The 17,584-nt window shown below is 44.1% G+C and overlaps 1 protein-coding gene and 2 pseudogenes across 11 annotated transcripts; all 3 read left to right on the forward strand.

The window, feature by feature from the left end:
- Positions 1-216: 216 nt before the first annotated feature.
- Positions 217-5,736, forward strand: LOC133921555 (E3 ubiquitin-protein ligase At1g63170-like). 11 transcript variants are annotated; one of them, XR_009910296.1, is made up of 7 exons: positions 217-847; positions 1,823-1,942; positions 2,039-2,171; positions 3,233-3,397; positions 4,713-4,945; positions 5,118-5,273; positions 5,360-5,736. XR_009910296.1 is itself a non-coding variant. In XM_062366479.1 (6 exons), the coding sequence occupies exons 1-5, from the start codon at positions 315-317 to the stop codon at positions 4,887-4,889; spliced, it is 1,128 nt and encodes a 375-aa protein (XP_062222463.1). In that variant the 5' UTR covers positions 217-314; the 3' UTR covers positions 4,890-4,932; positions 5,118-5,736. The 11 variants fall into 11 exon arrangements, 6 of the variants coding, with proteins under 6 accessions (XP_062222463.1, XP_062222465.1, XP_062222464.1 ...); XR_009910295.1 differs by having other exon boundaries at positions 4,713-4,967; positions 5,118-5,736; XR_009910297.1 differs by lacking the exon at positions 5,118-5,273 and having other exon boundaries at positions 4,713-4,967; positions 5,329-5,736.
- A 2,345-nt stretch (positions 5,737-8,081) lies between these two features.
- On the forward strand, positions 8,082-8,767 carry LOC133920424 (uncharacterized; annotated as a pseudogene).
- Positions 8,768-11,748: 2,981 nt separating this feature from the next.
- Positions 11,749-15,742, forward strand: LOC133922921 (probable inorganic phosphate transporter 1-12; annotated as a pseudogene).
- The last annotated feature ends 1,842 nt before the right edge of the window (positions 15,743-17,584 follow it).

Consider the following 17,584-nt stretch of genomic DNA (forward strand, 5'->3'; position numbering starts at 1 on the left):
TAGAAAAACTCAACCAAACATACCATAAATTCTTACGCACACTAAACATTGAAAAAACTTTGAAAATCTGTGCATAAATTTCCATTCCCCGTCACAAATTATCTTCAATGAGAAAAGGCGATCGCAAACTCGCAATTTGAATTGAGTGACGTGCTATCAATTTTTATTATTATTTTAAAAAGGCGTATACCAAAATCTTCAGTTGTGTCCAAGAAAGATGCCCCCTCCCCTTCCCAGTTCCCACCCCTTTCCGCAGGGGAGAAAGGTTACAGAGATGCGCTCACCTTCCCCGCGATCTCGCTAGGGTTCCCGCGATGGCGACACCGCGTTCCCCGGGCCCCCGAGGAGATGCGCTCCTGGACTCGGCGCCGCTCCTTGGTGGCGGTGGGAGGCGTCGGTGGGGCGCGCTACGCCGGCCGTCGCTCCGGGGAGCGGCGCGGCTGCTGCGGAGGGGCGGTCGCCGGGCGATGCGGGAGCCGTCGCTGCTGGTGCGGGAGGCCGCGGCGGAGCAGCTGGAGGAGCGGCAGGCCGGCTGGGCCTACTCCCGCCCCGTGCTGGCCCTTGACCTTCTCTGGAACCTCGCCTTCATCCTCGTCTCCGCCGTCGTGCTCGTGCTCAGCCTCGACGAAAGCCCCTCCATGCCGCTCCGCTTCTGGATCGCCGGGTACGCCGCCCAGTGCATTGTCCACATGGTCTGCGTCGCCATCGAGCATCGTATGCGCCACGGCCAGCGCGGCGGGGCCCCAATGCCCTCTGACGAGGAGAGCGGAAGTGACGCATCGTCCTCATCCAGCGACGACGACGATGGCGAGCGCGTTTCCCGTGGTCGCAGTGGCGATTGTGTCAGGTAACAGGAGGGCTTGGCCAGAGATTTTTTGTTAATACCATTGCTTCCCCTCAATTAGTAGTTGGAGTAAGTTTCATGGCACGCTGCCACTCACTCAGTTTTGTAGCGATAATTTAGGTATTACCTATTACGGCTTCGTCCTTTAGTTTCTCCCTGAATGTTCCATATTTGCTTCAAATATTGCTTCGTCGTGATTTTATTCTGAGTGATTCTAGTGACATATGAGGAGAGATCGTTGAACATAAAAATGATCTAAAATTTGTATTGGAGTGTAGTGCAATTTATTACTCCTCCTCCCAATCCATAATTTCTGCTCCATTTTGCAGCAGATAGGCACATTATTCTCACCCACTTCGATCCGATTGCATATAAAATTTATGTATAGTTAGCATTTTTTATGCTGTGACAAGCTAGTTATTTGAAGTGTCCTGTTAGGTATTAGGTAGCAAAGGCTCAGTAGCACTTGACATGTTGAGGCGGAACTAGTCCCCGATGGAGTGAAGAGATGTAGCAATTTTGCAGCCATGTTTTTTCTGAGATTGCCATCCACTTAACTCACTTAGAAATGCAAGTTCATTTGGCAATATCGGTTTATATAGCCATGATGGCATTCAAATTTCAAACTCGTGCCACATATGAATATCCATGTTCATGTCATTTACCATTTGAACCCTTAAACTATTGCTGTTCGTATGTTCTGCATCTTTTGTTACATTGAACTAGCATGGTGGTTAGCTTTTCTCATTTTTCATTGCTCAGAGTGTGTTTTTTCGCTTCATATATGCCACTGTAAAATTTATTTCCCATCTATAAACTCCTTACATAATCTCTTTAAGTTGGTTGTTGAATTCATCCCACATTTATGTCCTAGTCCCCTTTAACCACTAATAGTTTTATAACATGTGAACTGCCGACCATTGTTGTCTTTCCTATTGTGTCTTTTTGTTCATGTTATTTACTCTTCTTGTCTTGCAGTATAGCGAAACAGCTGGAGTCTACTAACACAATGTTCTCGTTCATGTGGTGGATAATTGGATTTTACTGGGTATCTGTTGGCGGACAAGTCCTTACCCATGATGCACCTCAACTTTACTGGTACATACAATTCTTTAAACTATGCTAGTCACTTTCTGTATGGCTCATCATTTATTTGTTCATTATAAACACACATCTTTATAATTTCGTCTGCAGGCTTTGCATCGTCTTTCTGGCATTTGATGTTTTCTTTGTCGTCTTTTGTGTTGCTTTGGCTTGCATCATTGGCATTGCTGTTTGCTGCTGCCTTCCTTGTATCATAGCAATTTTATATGCAGTGTCTGATCAGGTATGCTTCTCAAATATGTAGAATAAATTGTCATGAATTATTAGTATATGGTGAAAACTTTTGTTAGTTTGTCTATATCTACTTTAGAATAATATAGTATTTGCTAGTTTCACTGTGTCTACAATTGTAGTGCTACCTTACATAGTTTGTTCTATTCTGAGTTATAACTTCAATATGCCATACTGGTCAGCAGATAACTCTGGATTTTTAGAATCAAGCCGGTTAGGCCTTATGAGGATTGAGGAACAGGTTTCCTCACTTTTTGAATAATTGCTAAACTATCAACTGGAAACTTTAAGTTAATTAATCATATGGTTATGCAAGTAACCATCTTGTTACTGATTACTAGATCTGTTTTACAAGTTTCAGCCATTGTTAATATTTTTAGATAAAAGACCAGCCATTGTTAAATTGCCAAAAGTCATGTGTATTTTGCAAATAATGAAATTGAAACTTGAGTAAATTATCTTGTTGTAGCGTTGTCAAATTATCAAATGTCACTTGCAAGTTGCCTAATTGAAATATTCATTGGTTATGCATGCTATAATTGAACTGTTGCACACTTCTAATGATTGAATCCAATATCAAGTGGAAGTAAAAATATCTACCACTACCACCTATCTCAGCTGATCCACGTTGTAGACATGGTCTCGGTCCCAAAAAGAATGAAGGTGGCTCAGCTCTTTCTCTGTTTTCCCTCTATATAAGTAGGCCATTTAAATCTTAAGTTCAAACATTGGTGGTCCATTTACCAAGTTACAATTCATCATTCTGTTCTTGCAATAATTAATGCATCTGATGACCAAGCCTTGGTGTTATATAGCAAGCTTTGAGAATTTTCAATGGATGCGTAATTTCAGAAGGTTATATATATTGCTGTGCTAGATTCGCCAATGATAAGTGGATACCATACATGTCTTTCTGGGCTTATGTTTATTTTTCTTTCAGTTGCAGGCCGGGTTCTGTTTCCTTGCTTCTTTTTTCTTTATTTTTCCCACACATTTAATTTGTTAGCATGAACTTTGAAATAATTATCTTTTGCTCCATCTGACTGCAAACAGGAGGGAGCATCTGAAGATGACATTCGCCAAATTCCAAAATACAAATTTCGTAGGGTGGAAACGCCTGAAAAGCAGTCTGTCAATGTGACTGGAACTTCTGGTGGAATAATGATAGAATGTGGCACCAACCAACCTATTGAAAAAGCACTTGCAGCTGAAGACGCGGTAAATTTTCTAGTCACTGATTCATAACTTTGGCATGTAGAGTGCATGAGGTTCTAAATAATTTGTTGGAATGAAATCAATTCAAGGAAATAGGTTCAACAAAATTATTGCTACAGTCAGGTAATGTGTTTGATAAACAATTTTCTGTAACATAATCTTTTTATAATGTCAATATTTGGTCAATAAAAAAATTCGAATTGGCAAGGGAAGTCCTAAAAATAGTTGGTAGTAATTGATTCTTTGTTATTTAATATTTACTTGTTCATGACAAAAAGGCTAGCTATATCTGTTTGGTGTATCACAAATTTTTCCAGCAATCTTTGTTGCAAACTCACCAATCACCACATATTACCATGTAACAAGGTTCCAGAAACTGGTTCCGGATTCTGCTAGAATCTGGGAGAAAATCTGGGTGGTTGGCTTCCTTACTTAATTTAAACACAAATTTGAATTCAAAGTGGAAATTCTTCTGGCCTGTCACAGTTCCCTGTTCCCCACCTATTCAACTCATGGAACTATAAATTCAATATTTTGAACTTCAATAAAATGGAAACCTGATGAGTTTTAAATCCTGGTCCTACCAAGATATTACTTAACTAGTACAAATGAGAGCTCACATGGTTGAATTGGGTTAAATGGATAGCATAGGCATGTGAATCTATGCTTACTACTTCCTCTGTTCTTTTCTATTACAGTGTTTTAGGAGTTGGAAAATTTCCTTTTTTTTTAATTGGATATTAGGGGATTTCAAGAAGAAACATGCCCACATCTTCCTAAGTACTCATATCTTGTTGTTCATTAGTCACAGTGGGGGTTTAGGAAACAAACAAAATCAATGGAGTAGCAAGAGACACCTTTAATAGGGGCATGGGTTCATATTTTGGTTCTTGTTAATACCTGCATGCAAGTCTAAACATCGAATAAAGAAATGGAGAGAGTATTATTTAACTTGTACGGTGCACCAAACATTTATAAGCCTTTATGGTAGTTTTTTCCCTGAGAACTAGCATGGTGTGGATAACCTTGAACATTTGTTAGTTTTTACCTGTTTTCTGAAACAAGAGCACCACTGCTGTGTTTCCTTTATTAAAAAACACAATTAAGATAATATTTTGTTAGTTTGTGCTGATGAACTAAGATAATGATTGTTTTTCTAATTTATTTCTTGCAGAAATGATCATCCTTTTTTCTCACTCCTTTAACTTATTCTAATAATTCAGATGGCCTTGTTTCAGCACAATCATTTCTTTTGTTGCTCTGTCAGCTAACATCATCCTTCCAGTGCTAATGAATTCATTGTGCTTGATCGATGCAGGAGTGTTGCATTTGTCTCTCAGCGTATGATGATGGTGCAGAACTCCGTGAACTCCCCTGTGACCACCATTTTCACTGTGCTTGCATTGATAAGTGGCTGCACATCAACGCCACATGCCCATTATGCAAATACAACATTCAGAAAAACGCCAGCAGCAGTGGCAGCGAAGAAGTATAAATCTCCATGTGAGAATATCAAGCATTCTTATCCATCCTTACCGGTTTGTATCACTGGTACATCTCATTCAGAACTCGTGTGAGTGTGCATCCGTGTGTTTTAGCTAATATAATTAAAAAAAATGAACCATGCAAATTTTTGAATTATAAATGTGCTTATAATGATAATCGTGTCAAAGTTGCTCTCACCATTGTGTCTGTATTTATATGTTTCTCTTTTTCATTGCAGCGTATTGGTTCACGTTTTTATAATATCTATTGAACTGCAACCCGAGTGTGCCTGCTTGTTTGTGTAGTCTACTTATGTTTTAGTAATAATACTACGAAGACAAATTGTGGCTTGATTCATTCTGTCACAAAATAGTCCGCATGCTGGCCAGGGAGGGTAAGAGCTTGTGTATTACCTTGTTTACTAAAGTTAAGGTTTTGTTTTGTTGTAGGGCCTGTAACATGATGCTAGTTTAAAGCTAGGTACCCGCTGGTGGGTGGATTATGCTCCGGATTTTGTCTTTCGTCAGGTGCTTAGAGATTTATCTATGCACCAACTCCGTACAGAACAAATATCACTTGAATGGAGGTTATTCAAGCAATTGACTGATGGAATTAGTTCAATCGTAGTGAAATATGCCCGTCCTATTTAACATTTATTGCAGTGACATACATATCGAGTTACCAACCTTCAGGTCAGACAATGGCCCCTGGTATTGGAGTAGGACATGGATCCTCTGTAGTACTGCAGAGTGCATGGTCTATATGTTAATGACTCTGTAGTACTGTAAGGATTCCGATGCAATGGAGCATACTCCAAAAATATGAGATTGGAAATATCAGAGTTTCAATCCGATAAATCTAAAGATTCAGCTTTCTACTCACAAGAAATCAAAGTTTTATATGGAGTGTAGCTTTCAAATTGGCTCGCTGGTAGGACTCGTCGATCAGCAGGGCCCAGGATCTAGCTATCTCTTTTGTCTTGGACCCCGCTGCTCTGGATCAAGCTATCTACCTCCTCTCTTCGGCTTGGTGGCAGTAGCGTTGCAAGCCATGTTGCGGAACTACACAGGGTGGATATGAGATGTGCTCTGCGGCTCTGTGCACACCGGTGGTGAGGTTTCAGGACGGCTATGAGCCCCATCCCGCGTTGCCAGTGACGTGAGGGCTCGATAAGAAGGGGAAGAGGGATGAGAGATTGGTAGTGTTGAGTTTTTTTAGGGGTGGTAGGATTATGTTAGAAGAGAAGGGGAAGGTTACGCTCTTGTTGGTGACCGCGCGACTTGCATATCTCCCTCTCTGGCTTTGCCCTTGGATATAGCTATCTCCCTACTATCTTTGTCTTGGCGGCAGTAACACCGGAAGGCATATCGGGGGCCTTCGCCGGGTGCACTTGAGGTGAGCCCAGTTCACACGGGCGGCGGTTACACCGGAAGGCATGCCGGGGAGCTTCTCCGGGTGCACTTGAGGTGCGCCCAGTTCACACCGGCGGTGGTTCCACAATGACAATGAGCCGGGCAAGACGATGAAGACTACATTAATAATGTCAGGTGAGAAGAAGGGCAAGAAGTTTTTCGTTCGTGAAGTGAGCTAGCTAGCGACAAACCTTATCCATTGTTGAGATTGACCCGCAGGCGAATCCAACGGTAGGGTGCCTGTTGACAATCTAAGTAACATATATCTATTGTCTAGCATTTTGCCAAATTCCAGACGTAGCATCTCCGAAGTCTTTCAGTCCCACTTTCTATAGTTAAATTTAAAGAATTTTATCTCAAAACATAGCTCCAACAGCTCCCTAATACCACTCCTAATATTTACTAACTCCTAAAATCACCTATCTCGCTATCCATTTATAGGGAGCAACCTCGGCTCCCTATCCGCCCCTAAGCCCACCAACCCTCTCAAACTGCTATGCAGGAGCCAGAAGGTGTCGGGGTGGTAGCAATGGCGACAAATGGATGTGGCAGTGGTATGCCTCATTCCATTAGTCGAGCGACTCATTGTTGTTATGAATCAACTCAACGGAGCACCCATGGTGAGGGGCACTGGAGTTAGGGTCAGGGTGGAGATCCGATTGCATATTTGCATCTGTGTTTGGTGATGGGGATAAGGGAAGAGGACGCCATGACGGCTGAGAAGGAGGGCGAGCTCCTCAGGACCGTGTGGTGTTGTGGAGGGAGAGTTCATCTGGCTTGCACATGGTGCTGTGAAGGGCGAGCTCATCAATGTCTTCCTGTTTTTCTATGGGGGGCAGAGAAGGAATAAGAGGACAGATGAAAGAGGAAACAGAGAGAGATGAGAGCATCAGGCGTGCATCAGGTGTTTGGGCTTGTGGAAGATGTCGGTGGTGTCGACAAGGTGCTTGATCTGGTAGTGTCCATCGTGAGCCGAGGGCGCGCTGTTGATGCGTTTGACGCTTTCCTGCTTCTCGTCGACGGGTTGAAGGAATTTGGGACAGAGATGAAGCTGATGGTTGGGATCCACTGTCGATAAGGTATGAGAGCCATTGAAATATAGGAATCAATGTTCAGAATCTATTGGAGAGGGTAGCAAAATAAGAGATTTTTTAAAGAAAACTTTATATAAAAATATAAGAAATAAGGTTAAAAAAATCTATTGAAGATACTCTTATCCTTCCACGACACTCCCACACCGCCGGAGCAGCCCCTACACTAAAGCTAGCGGCTAGCCGTACGCGCTGACATGACGTTTGGCTGTTGCAGTGGCATATCCTAAGTGCAGTAGCAGTTAGCCAAGCTCTTCAGTTCTGAATAATGCTAGATATTTTGTTCGTTCAGCTTGCAGCCAAGTGCACAGCACGTGAAGATATAGATGCTGCATCTATCATGCCGGGAATGGATTGCACGTTGATGGCACCGTCGTCAGCCGAAAGAACGGAATACGCTCCGCGTGGGGCCGCACGGCGGGTCTTTAATCCTCGCGGAGTGGTCAGGCGAGATATTTCTTGGCACTTTGGAGGCTTGCACTGTGGCAGCAGGGGTGAAGTCAGCAAAGTGCATGCGACGCTGTTGCTCCGAAATCGAAATGACGTACATGACCACTGTTTCATAGGGCGAAAAATATCCTTGCGAACTAATGCGGCCTCGACGGAAAGATCCTGGTGCGACCGAGTAGTTACTTTGAAGATTAGTAACATTGGATCGCCGGTAACAGGTCGTAGTTAGTAGTTACACACACACGGCGTTATATAAACTAGCCGGTCAGCTAGCTCGTTCTCGCTAGATATTTCGGCCAGCCGCGAGACCACATCCTCGTCAAGAACAAGAAGCTGCGCCGCGCGTGATCCACCCCCCTCCGGCCCCGTACGGGTAGCGGCGCGTGCTGATCGATCAGATGGACGATCTGGCGGCGTTGGCGCGCGGCGAGGGGTGGACGGAGGAGCGGCACGCGGCGTTCCTCGACCGCATGGAGCTCTCCTTCGTCCAGCAGGTGCTCGGCGGCGGCAGCGACGTGCGCCAGGCGTCCCGCGGGCTCTGCCGCCCCGCGGGTGACCGCGGCCAGGCCCCGCTCCCGCTCGACCGGCCCCTACCGGACAGCGCCGTGGAGTCCAACCGCGGGACGTCTTCCCGGCCAGCCGGCAGCTCGGTGACACGCGGCAAATGACGCACGCGCGCCGGCGGCCCGTGGATCCAGCTGCAGGTTGGTGAAACCCGCCGCTTGTATCGCAAGGTGAAAAATGTACATGTCCATTAACTTGTCTCCGTGCGTACGTAGCGCGTTGAACGGCCGATGTATGATCCGTGGCGTACTGAGCTGTTTCTCTGGGATATGAGCATGCTATAAGCCTTTGACATGCACGCGTTTTCTGATGCGGAGATACAGAAACCCAAACGAATTGCATCATGATCAAGATAGCGTTTGCCACGTGGACATGACCACATCTTCCGGATCGCAAGCTCTGACCTGTCTGTCCGCAACAGGAAGTGTTTCATCTTGCGCTAACAATGTTCTTCTAATCGGTGTGATGGCTTTTTTTGGCATATGAATCAATGTGATGCTTAACTGTCTACTTGACAAGTTAGCTGTGTTGTTATGATTTTGTCTATCTTTTTAAAGATATAAAATGGATTTAGCAAATGCGGTACTAGTATGATGCCTCCTTTATGGTCAATTTGATGAGTTCAACTATTGGCATCTCTCTTGTTTTGCTTTGATTTCTAGGTGTTCGTGAAACTCCTGACCAAGCTTGTCAAATTCAGGATAGAAATCCCTTTCTACGAACGTAAGCTCCATTTTTTTTCCTTTATACATGGGAAGTTTTGCTATGTATTCATTGGCCCGTATCATATGTGTTGGAATCGATCTTGACTCCTAACATGCATCCTAACATAACCGAGAAAATGGAGAAGCCTCACTTCCCTACGCACCCTGGTCGGGATGCAACCAACCTCAGCTTGGTTGCTGTGTGACGCTATATAAGAAGAAATAAAGCTTCGGCTGCTGTGTGACGCTATATAAGAAGAAATAAAGTTCGGCTCTGAAGATGATTTTTGAGTAATGTGAGATCCAACCGCCTCTCTAAACTCTAACCGATTTTTAAGGGTGTTGTTAATGAGGTGAAGATCGTCGCCCTTGCAGCACCCATGCCGACCACATCTTCACTGAGCCCTCCTTCATGGCCGGCTACTTCGTCGGCCACTACTGCACCAACGAGTCTTCACCGACATCTCATCTACACCGAGTTGTACATCACCGACGATCACCATCAACTATAACCTAAAGCCGGCAAGATCTTTGTCAACTCGTCCTCGTCGTTGCACTGCTCTGAACCACTTTCATGTTCTAATGGCCTCCTTGGAATCAAGTTTGTCACGCTTCCGTATTAGGCTGGTGTTCATTATCTAAGGCTAATGTTAATGCGCTTAGACTTGAATTAGTTCTAGCATTTGGCATCGGAGCCAATTAGCCTTGTTATGGGCCCAATTAGTCTCTTTTAGTAATATTTTCATGCTAAAGCAGTCAATCAACTAATGTTTAGGCTTGGATCAGTGAGATTAGGTCATTCTTATGCGAATATGTTCATGTTTTAGCTATAAGTGACCATGCTTAGGCCTATTTGATGAGAATTAGGTTCGGTTAAATGTGCTTTAGCCATAATTGCCTCCAATTAGAACCTTTTGATCATGAATTAGTCCTTTCTTATGCATATATGTATGTTTGGATGCTTATTGTTTTGATTTGGGGGAAGAAACAGGCTCAGGTCAGGTCAATCCCGTCTCGGTTTAGGGCAAATGGACACGATTTCGGCTCGGTTAGCACTTAGAAGGAGGTGATTCGGGGGAAATTACGTCACTCTAATGAAAACCCAAATCTTTTCCCCACGAAACCTCAATCTGACACTAATGCAAAATCCCCAGTCTCTAAAGCCTACCCATCAAATCCTGCCCAAATCAAAAACCCTAGAGTTGTGAAGAGGGGATACTCACATGTTTATGTCATTATGGATGAACCTTGGCAAAGACCGTACACAGATCCACCCGTTGACTGCTCACCACCACATCGTCGCCACTTGCCCTTTGGTTCACCGGTGTTCTCCTTTGTTGCCGTGTGTGTGTCGTCCTCGCAGGCACCATCACAGCTCTAACCGATGGAGCTGCGCACAACAGTGGTCGCACGCGAGCTCTGGCGGGTAGGCCCATGACGACGCCTCCTCCCTCATGGCGGTGTTGATTCCTCTCTCTCTCATCTTTGCCGCCGGAGATCCCAAGGCCACCGCCGCCACTCTCGTCTCTCTCTCTCTCTCTCTCTCTCTCTCTCTCTCTCTCGTGATTGCTTTTGGAGGGGTGATGGGGAAATAATGGAATTAGGGTTAGGTTAGTGAGAGAGGGCGACATGTTTTTGCCTCGATGAAAATGGTGGCGGGCCGTGCGATCAAGATCGATGGCCATAAGCACTTTGGGCCATGTGCGAGTTGAGGCCGGCCGATCCGTTTTGGTCTGGGTTGGCTTTAATGTTTTGGGATGTTATAATTTCTAAGATTTTCAGTGATTTTCTAATATTTCTCTTTTAAGCATTGAAATTTTTAATGAACATAGCCCAATTAATTGATGCTTAATATATAAAATTTACGAATATTTATCTCGATGAATTCGAACCAACGGAAAAAATTATTTAGTGAAATTTTTATGTCCTTTTGGTCGTGGTTGCATATTGACCAACGTTGTTTGCGATCATGCGCTGAATTTTATGATTAATTTTATGAAGGTCCATAATTACTTTCTAACCAACGTTGATTGTAATTATGTGCCACTTATGTATTAAAGATTCTTTTCTATTTTCTGCCCATCGGTGATACAGACTGGAATCAAACTTTTGCATGATTTTAATCAGACCAACGTAAGGTTATATTCGTGCAAATATTTCTTCATGAAAATGTTCTAATCAGGTCTAATCTTTTCTTCAACTCTTAATGTTTCTTCTATTGCTGACACAATTGACGACGTAGATCAACTTACGCGGAACAACTTCCAGCTTGGAAAGCAAAAGTGATGGTTGTCCTTGGAATTTTGGACTTTGACTATGCACTCAGGGTTGATGCTCCCACTACTTCCGCCATTGGCGTGGAGAATTATGATGATCTAAAGAAAAATAATAATGCACTTTCTGAGAAGTGGGAGTGGTCCAACTAGGGATGGCAACAGGGTGGAGCGGAGCCGGGGGTGCCCCCGTCCCCACCCCGTCCTCGAACGCAGAACCCGTCCCCATCCTCGTCGGATCCCCGAACTCCAACGGGGCCCGGCGGGGTGGGCGCGGCAAGTAGGTGCAACAACGAGCGAGCGTGGCAAGCACGACGGGCTACTGGCGCGGCGAGTAAGCTTTGCGATGAGGTGCGACAAGCGGCTGTGAGAGCGATGGACTCTGGGCCCCATGGAGCCCCGCAAGGAGAACTCCATCCCCGCCTCTGCCTCGAGTTGGACTTGGGGCCCCACCCTGTTGTCCCCATGGGGCAACATCTGGCCCCATCCCCGCCCCGCTCGGGGCGGATTCCCGCAAGTCCCCACCCCCACGGGGAAAATTGCCACCCCTAGGTCAAACATTATATCACTTATGATAATGAGTAATTCGATCTCATATGCTATGAGGGAACAATCACTAACTCATAGAAATCTAAGACATACTTAGCATCCGTGGGGGAGAAATTCAAAGACACATATAAGGTTTATGCCAGTACACTCATTGAGAAGCTCCTTAACACTAAGTACAATAGGTCCGGTAGTATATGAGAGCATATTATGATGATGACTGATATGGCTGCAAAACTCATGGGCATGGACATAGAAATTTCTGATGGTTTTCTTGTCTACTTCATTATGACATCTCTCCCTCGTAAGTTTTCTCCCTTCAAGATCAACTGCAATACTCAGAAGAAGAAATAGACCATGAGCAATTTGATCGCGATGTGTATCCAAGAGGAAGAAACAGAGGATAAATACGGTGTGTTGACAAAGTCAAGCGAATGAGATACCGATGCAAGTGATAAGGTGGCCCGAGAGATCGGGAGCGGGAGAGACTTTCCAGTGGTCAAGATTGCAAGATGGAGGACACGCGCCATCATCGGAGCACTTGATTCAGGTGGAAGCAAGTGGCGGCTAGTCACACTTTGAGAAGCGTGGTAAGGTTAATCGTAGGAGGACTGGTGGAGTACGTGGCACATCATAAAGCTTGCATTGAGGCAAAGCTAAGTCATGAAGGCGTCGAGGCTGTCCGATGATTAGAGAAGAAAATAAATCAAAATGTCCTTTGTGGTAGGTAGGAGTGTACTATAAGAGAAGAGTATTTTAGTAAAAAGCTAGGAAACTTGGGGTTAAGTTTTCTAGCCCTATAAATAGAGGAGTAGAGTTATGGAAGAGGATGAATCAGCCATTTGAACCCATTGTGTTACCCATATGAGAGCATTGTGCTAGTGTTTTAGAGAAGAGTAGGATGATTGCTTAGTCTATATAATAGGTGAAAGTTTTAAGAGAAAAATATTTGTAAACTAAAATAGGACTGATCTCTTTGAGTAATGAAGCTTATTTTGTTTCATATGCTTGAATTCTCTTCCTTCTAATTTCTCTCCCTTGCCTTGTGTGCAAGTTTTTCCTCTTCGGTGTTGATTTATGTTTTTCTTCTTATGCTGAATTTTTAACATATTGGGAGGTTGTTTTTCTTAATGCTAAAGGTATAAAATTCGCATACACATACATATGTGATAGGGTCTTGAATTGTCTTGCCTTTAGATCATCATCTTGAAGATCTTTTTCACTCGGTATTCATCTCTTGATCCTTGACTGATGTTTTCTCAAGATTCAACCTTTGTATGGGGATGAGTTATGGATTAGCTTGCTATAAAACCTAGTGTTCGATTACAACCATGAGACCTATTTTTTGTTGAATCTTCTAGTTTGGTTTTTGATCTTTCTTCGGAGTTTTCGAAATTTCTAGGTAGGTATAGTTTTTCCATTGCGTATTTGTGTTGCGTTCTGTTGTAATTCTCTTGTAGAGGTGCATTGGGTGTTCAAATAGGAGAAGACTATCAATTTCACAAGAAATTTGTTGAGATGCCTATTCACCCCCTCTAGTCGTCACTCTGATTCTACAGTCAGTTCAATCGTGCTCCTCACACATTAGTCTGGAGTTGCATTTAGCAGGAACCAGCGGTGGACCTTCCAGTAAGGCAAACGGCAACGGTCGCCTTACCTACTCATCGGCAACTCAATTGTGGGTGAGCACTGTTCAACGGTCCGCGCTGGTGCCGGCCAAGGCCGAGGGGAAGTTCGCTCTTAGACTTGATCATAGACAGCTCGACCCAACATACCCGACCCGACGTAGCCCAAAAAGCCCAACCCGTCCTGACTCGACCAATGTATAGGCCAGGCTAGGACTTCGAAAACAGACCCACAATTTCTTTCGGTGGGGCTCCGGCTTTAAAAATAAAACAAAACTCAAGAAACCTTCAAAAGACCAAACCCGGCCCAAAAAACCAATGTCGACCAGACTTAGGCTTGCAGTTTTTTTATCAGACTTTTTAAAGCCTGACCCGAAGTTTAAACAGGTCTATTCGCCCTACCTAAAAACGTGAGCACGGTCCGTCACCGGTAGGAACAATCTTTCTTGTTCTGTATCAACAGAAAACGAAAAGGAAACACGAATAAACCTGATCGAGGCTGAACATATCTGCACAAGCTACAAGCTTCTGGCCTACCACAAGAAATCGCTGATGACTGATATGAAGATCTCGAAGGACTACTGAGCTTATCTATATATAATTTAATAGTTGTGATGGATTTAGACAATCTTCATTATCCATCCGAGTTGATCAAACAGTCACCATATAAAATTAGACTCATCTTTCTTTCTAAAATACTATCAATCACTTATATATACACATATATGTATATACATACATACATACACATATACATACACACACACACATATATATATATATATAGGAAAACTAGTATGTACTCCTGGGTGTATGTACTCCCACCTCTCATATACCACTTTTACACGTGTGTTATACTTCTTTATCACTTTAAATATACTTCATTAGTATAGAATAGGTGTCCTATATATATATATATATATACACACACATATATATATATATATACACACATATATATACATATATATACACATATATATATATATACACACATACACACATACACACATATATATATGAGCTCCTATATAAACTGTGCCAGAAGAGTAAGCTCCTATATAAGCTTGGCCAGAAGAGCGTCTACGGCATAACGCTGCTGCTAGTGGTGATCTGCTCCATCGCATCTAGGCTCTTCTTCTCGCACTCACCCACCAGCGTGTTATGGCCTCGCTCTGCTTCTTCCGCTTCTGGCTCGGATTTGGCATCGGAGGTGACCACCCGTTGAGCGCCACCATCATGTCCGAGTACGCCAACAAGAAGACGGGCGGCGGGTTCATTGCCGCCGTCTTTGCCATGCAAGGCTTCGGCATCCTCGCCGGCGGCATCGTCACGCTCGTCATCTCCACAATGTTCTATAAGGCATTCCGGGAGCCGGCGTACCTGGTCGACGCCACCGTGCGGCGCATCATCCTCATGCTTAGCGCGGCACCAGCGATGCTGATGTACTACTGGCGGATGAAGATGCTCGAGACGGTGCAGTACACCGTGCTCGTCGCCAAGAACGCAAAGCAGGCCGCGTCGGACATCCCCAAGGTGCTCCAGGTAGAGATCGAGGCGGAATCAGAGAAGCTGGATGACATGACTAGGAACAAGGACTAGTGGACTACGGCCTCTTCTCGTCGCGGTTCGCACGGCGCCACGGCTTCCACCTCCTCGGCACGGCCACGACGTAGTTCCTGCTGGACATCGCGTACTACAGCCAGAACATGTTCCAAAGGACATCTTCACCAGCATCCACTGGATCCCCAAGGCGCGCACCATCAACGCGCTCGAGGAGGTGCTCAGCATCTCCCACGCGCAGACGCTCATCACACTCTGCGGCACCGTGCCGGACTACTGGTTCACCGTCTTCCGCATCGACATCCTTGGTCGCTTCGCCATCGAGCTACTGGGCTTTGCGATGATGACCGTGTTCATGCTCGGCCTCGCCATCCCGTACCACCACTGGACCAGGCTCGGAAACCACGTCAAAGCCAATGGGCAATCGACTTGTGTTTCGTAAGGGAAAAAATCTGAGAAAGTATTCTCTGACTTCCTCTTTTTTTCCTTCCTGAATTATATTAGGTGGTGAATCAATCCTAATTATCTTGCGGATATTAGTTTTTTCCTTGAAATTAATTTGGTCGCTGGATATATTGTTTTTCATGTTTGCTACTAAAACTATCCCCTGATTTCTGCTAAATTATATGCACAACACCGAGGTTGGCTGTTATTATGAGGATAAAGTTCTGACGAACACCTTCCGATATTATCCATATTTTTGAAGTGATTTTGTATTTTCTTGAAGAACAACTAATATCTGGATCTTGAAGTTTGTTTTCTCTATGCTTACTCTAGATGCTTTGGTTAAGTTGGGGTATTCGGTCACCATGTTTTTGGAGTAGGAAATATCAAATCTTCACACTGATGAGGCCACACTGGAGAACGAGTTAAGCGACATCGGAGCCCGCGTGGTGGACTGGAGGGGGTACGAGCAGCCAGGGCGTGCACAGATGCTGGCTAGTATTAGCTCACACAGTTAGCAACTTTCCTCATCGGTGGTGGTACGATGGGCACATTTTGACTGTATACGTGTTTGGTTAGTGGTTACTAGTATTATGTAAAACACTCACTATCATGCAAAATTTGGAAAGTTTCTGGGCCCAGGATTTTGCAACTAGGCCTAGCTGCCCCAGCAAGCTCGTCTTGGGCAACTGACTCCATGATCACAAGTTCGTTTCTTCTTGATGAAAGAAATATATTTTTTAGATAAAGATGAAAGAAATACATTATTTGATCGATGTCTAAACACCCTGATGCTCCGTGCAGAAAGTCCAGTGAAAGCGAAGTTATCAGTTCACAGCAAAAGCTGGCAACGATGTGGTCCTGCGGTATGTGAGAGCAGCGCTGCATACTGCAAGAAACCAACACGGTATTCAGCCATCTTGTGATCGAAAATGCTCGCCCGAGTCCAAAGTCGCTAGGAGTATGGAAATGATTGTCGGAGAACGGGTAGTCTATGGTAGAAATTTTTTTCTACCGTATTCAATCAAAAAACCCTGTTAGTAGTGAATTATGGATCGTTACCACTGTACGTATAGAAGAAGAGTTAGAACTGATCGATCCAATATTGTGCGCGCTGATATAGACGAAGGAACATTGATAAGCTCCCCGATAAGTTTCGATAAGCTTCCAATAAGCTATCCGACAAGCTCCGAGCTTCGTCGTCGTACCTTGCCATTGTTGATCCGATTAGCGCCGCAATAGCAGCAGCGCCTCTACGGCATCCACACGTCCTAAGTAGAACATCAAACATCAGTGTGATAGCCTTGCATGTACAACTAGGGTTTTAAGAGGTCTGGTGTAGAGGGCATAGCTAGGGTTTTAGTGTGGCTCAAACATACGCTTCACTTCCCACGCCTTCCGTTATATAGATCCTACTATGGTCTCTCACATTGGAATCTCATTAGGACTCTAGTCTCTCACGGATCACAATCCATTTAGACCCTCTTACGAATCCAATCCATATATCCTATTTTAATCCATTAAGTGTGTGACCTATTAAATTCATATATAAACGACTACGACTCGGAAACCCTTTTCCGAATCGAAATCAACAGCGGTTCCTAGGAGGACTTATTGATTCCCGAATATACATAAAGATCATATTGACTGAACCTTGATATAGACATGCACCAATCCGTTTGACTCACGATACCAGTCAAGCTAAGATGAGACACAATCATCCTTATGATAGCTTGACCATTCAGTCAATCTTGTAACAGATTAGTCAACTTGTGATTAACTCTTTAATCACATTGGTATGACCATGCACTTTCTAATCCAACCACATTGAGAGACCAAGAGACATCTCTCTTGTTATATACGATAAGCAAATTTCATCTTAATCGCTCACACCATATGACATATTTCATGAGAAAACTGAAAGCTACTTTTATTACTACCCAATCACAGAGTAGCGTTTGATAGCCCCTAAATGTGTCATTACATATTTTAGGAATCAATAACGATCTCAGGTCTAAGGGTCATGTAGGTAT

The sequence above is a fragment of the Phragmites australis genome, chromosome 6 (genome assembly GCF_958298935.1).
Source record: "Phragmites australis chromosome 6, lpPhrAust1.1, whole genome shotgun sequence".
Taxonomy (NCBI): Eukaryota; Viridiplantae; Streptophyta; class Magnoliopsida; order Poales; family Poaceae; genus Phragmites; species Phragmites australis.

What these genes read in the sequence shown, in the direction of transcription:
- LOC133921555 (XM_062366479.1), top strand. Translation starts at nt 315, where the DNA reads ATGGCGACACCGCGTTCCCCGGGCCCCCGAGGAGATGCGCTCCTGGAC. An exon ending in CGCAGTGGCGATTGTGTCAG is followed by an intron (nt 848 to 1,822) that starts GTAACAGGAGGG and finishes CTTGTCTTGCAG; the next exon opens with TATAGCGAAACAGCTGGAGT. An exon ending in GATGCACCTCAACTTTACTG is followed by an intron (nt 1,943 to 2,038) that starts GTACATACAATT and finishes TTTCGTCTGCAG; the next exon opens with GCTTTGCATCGTCTTTCTGG.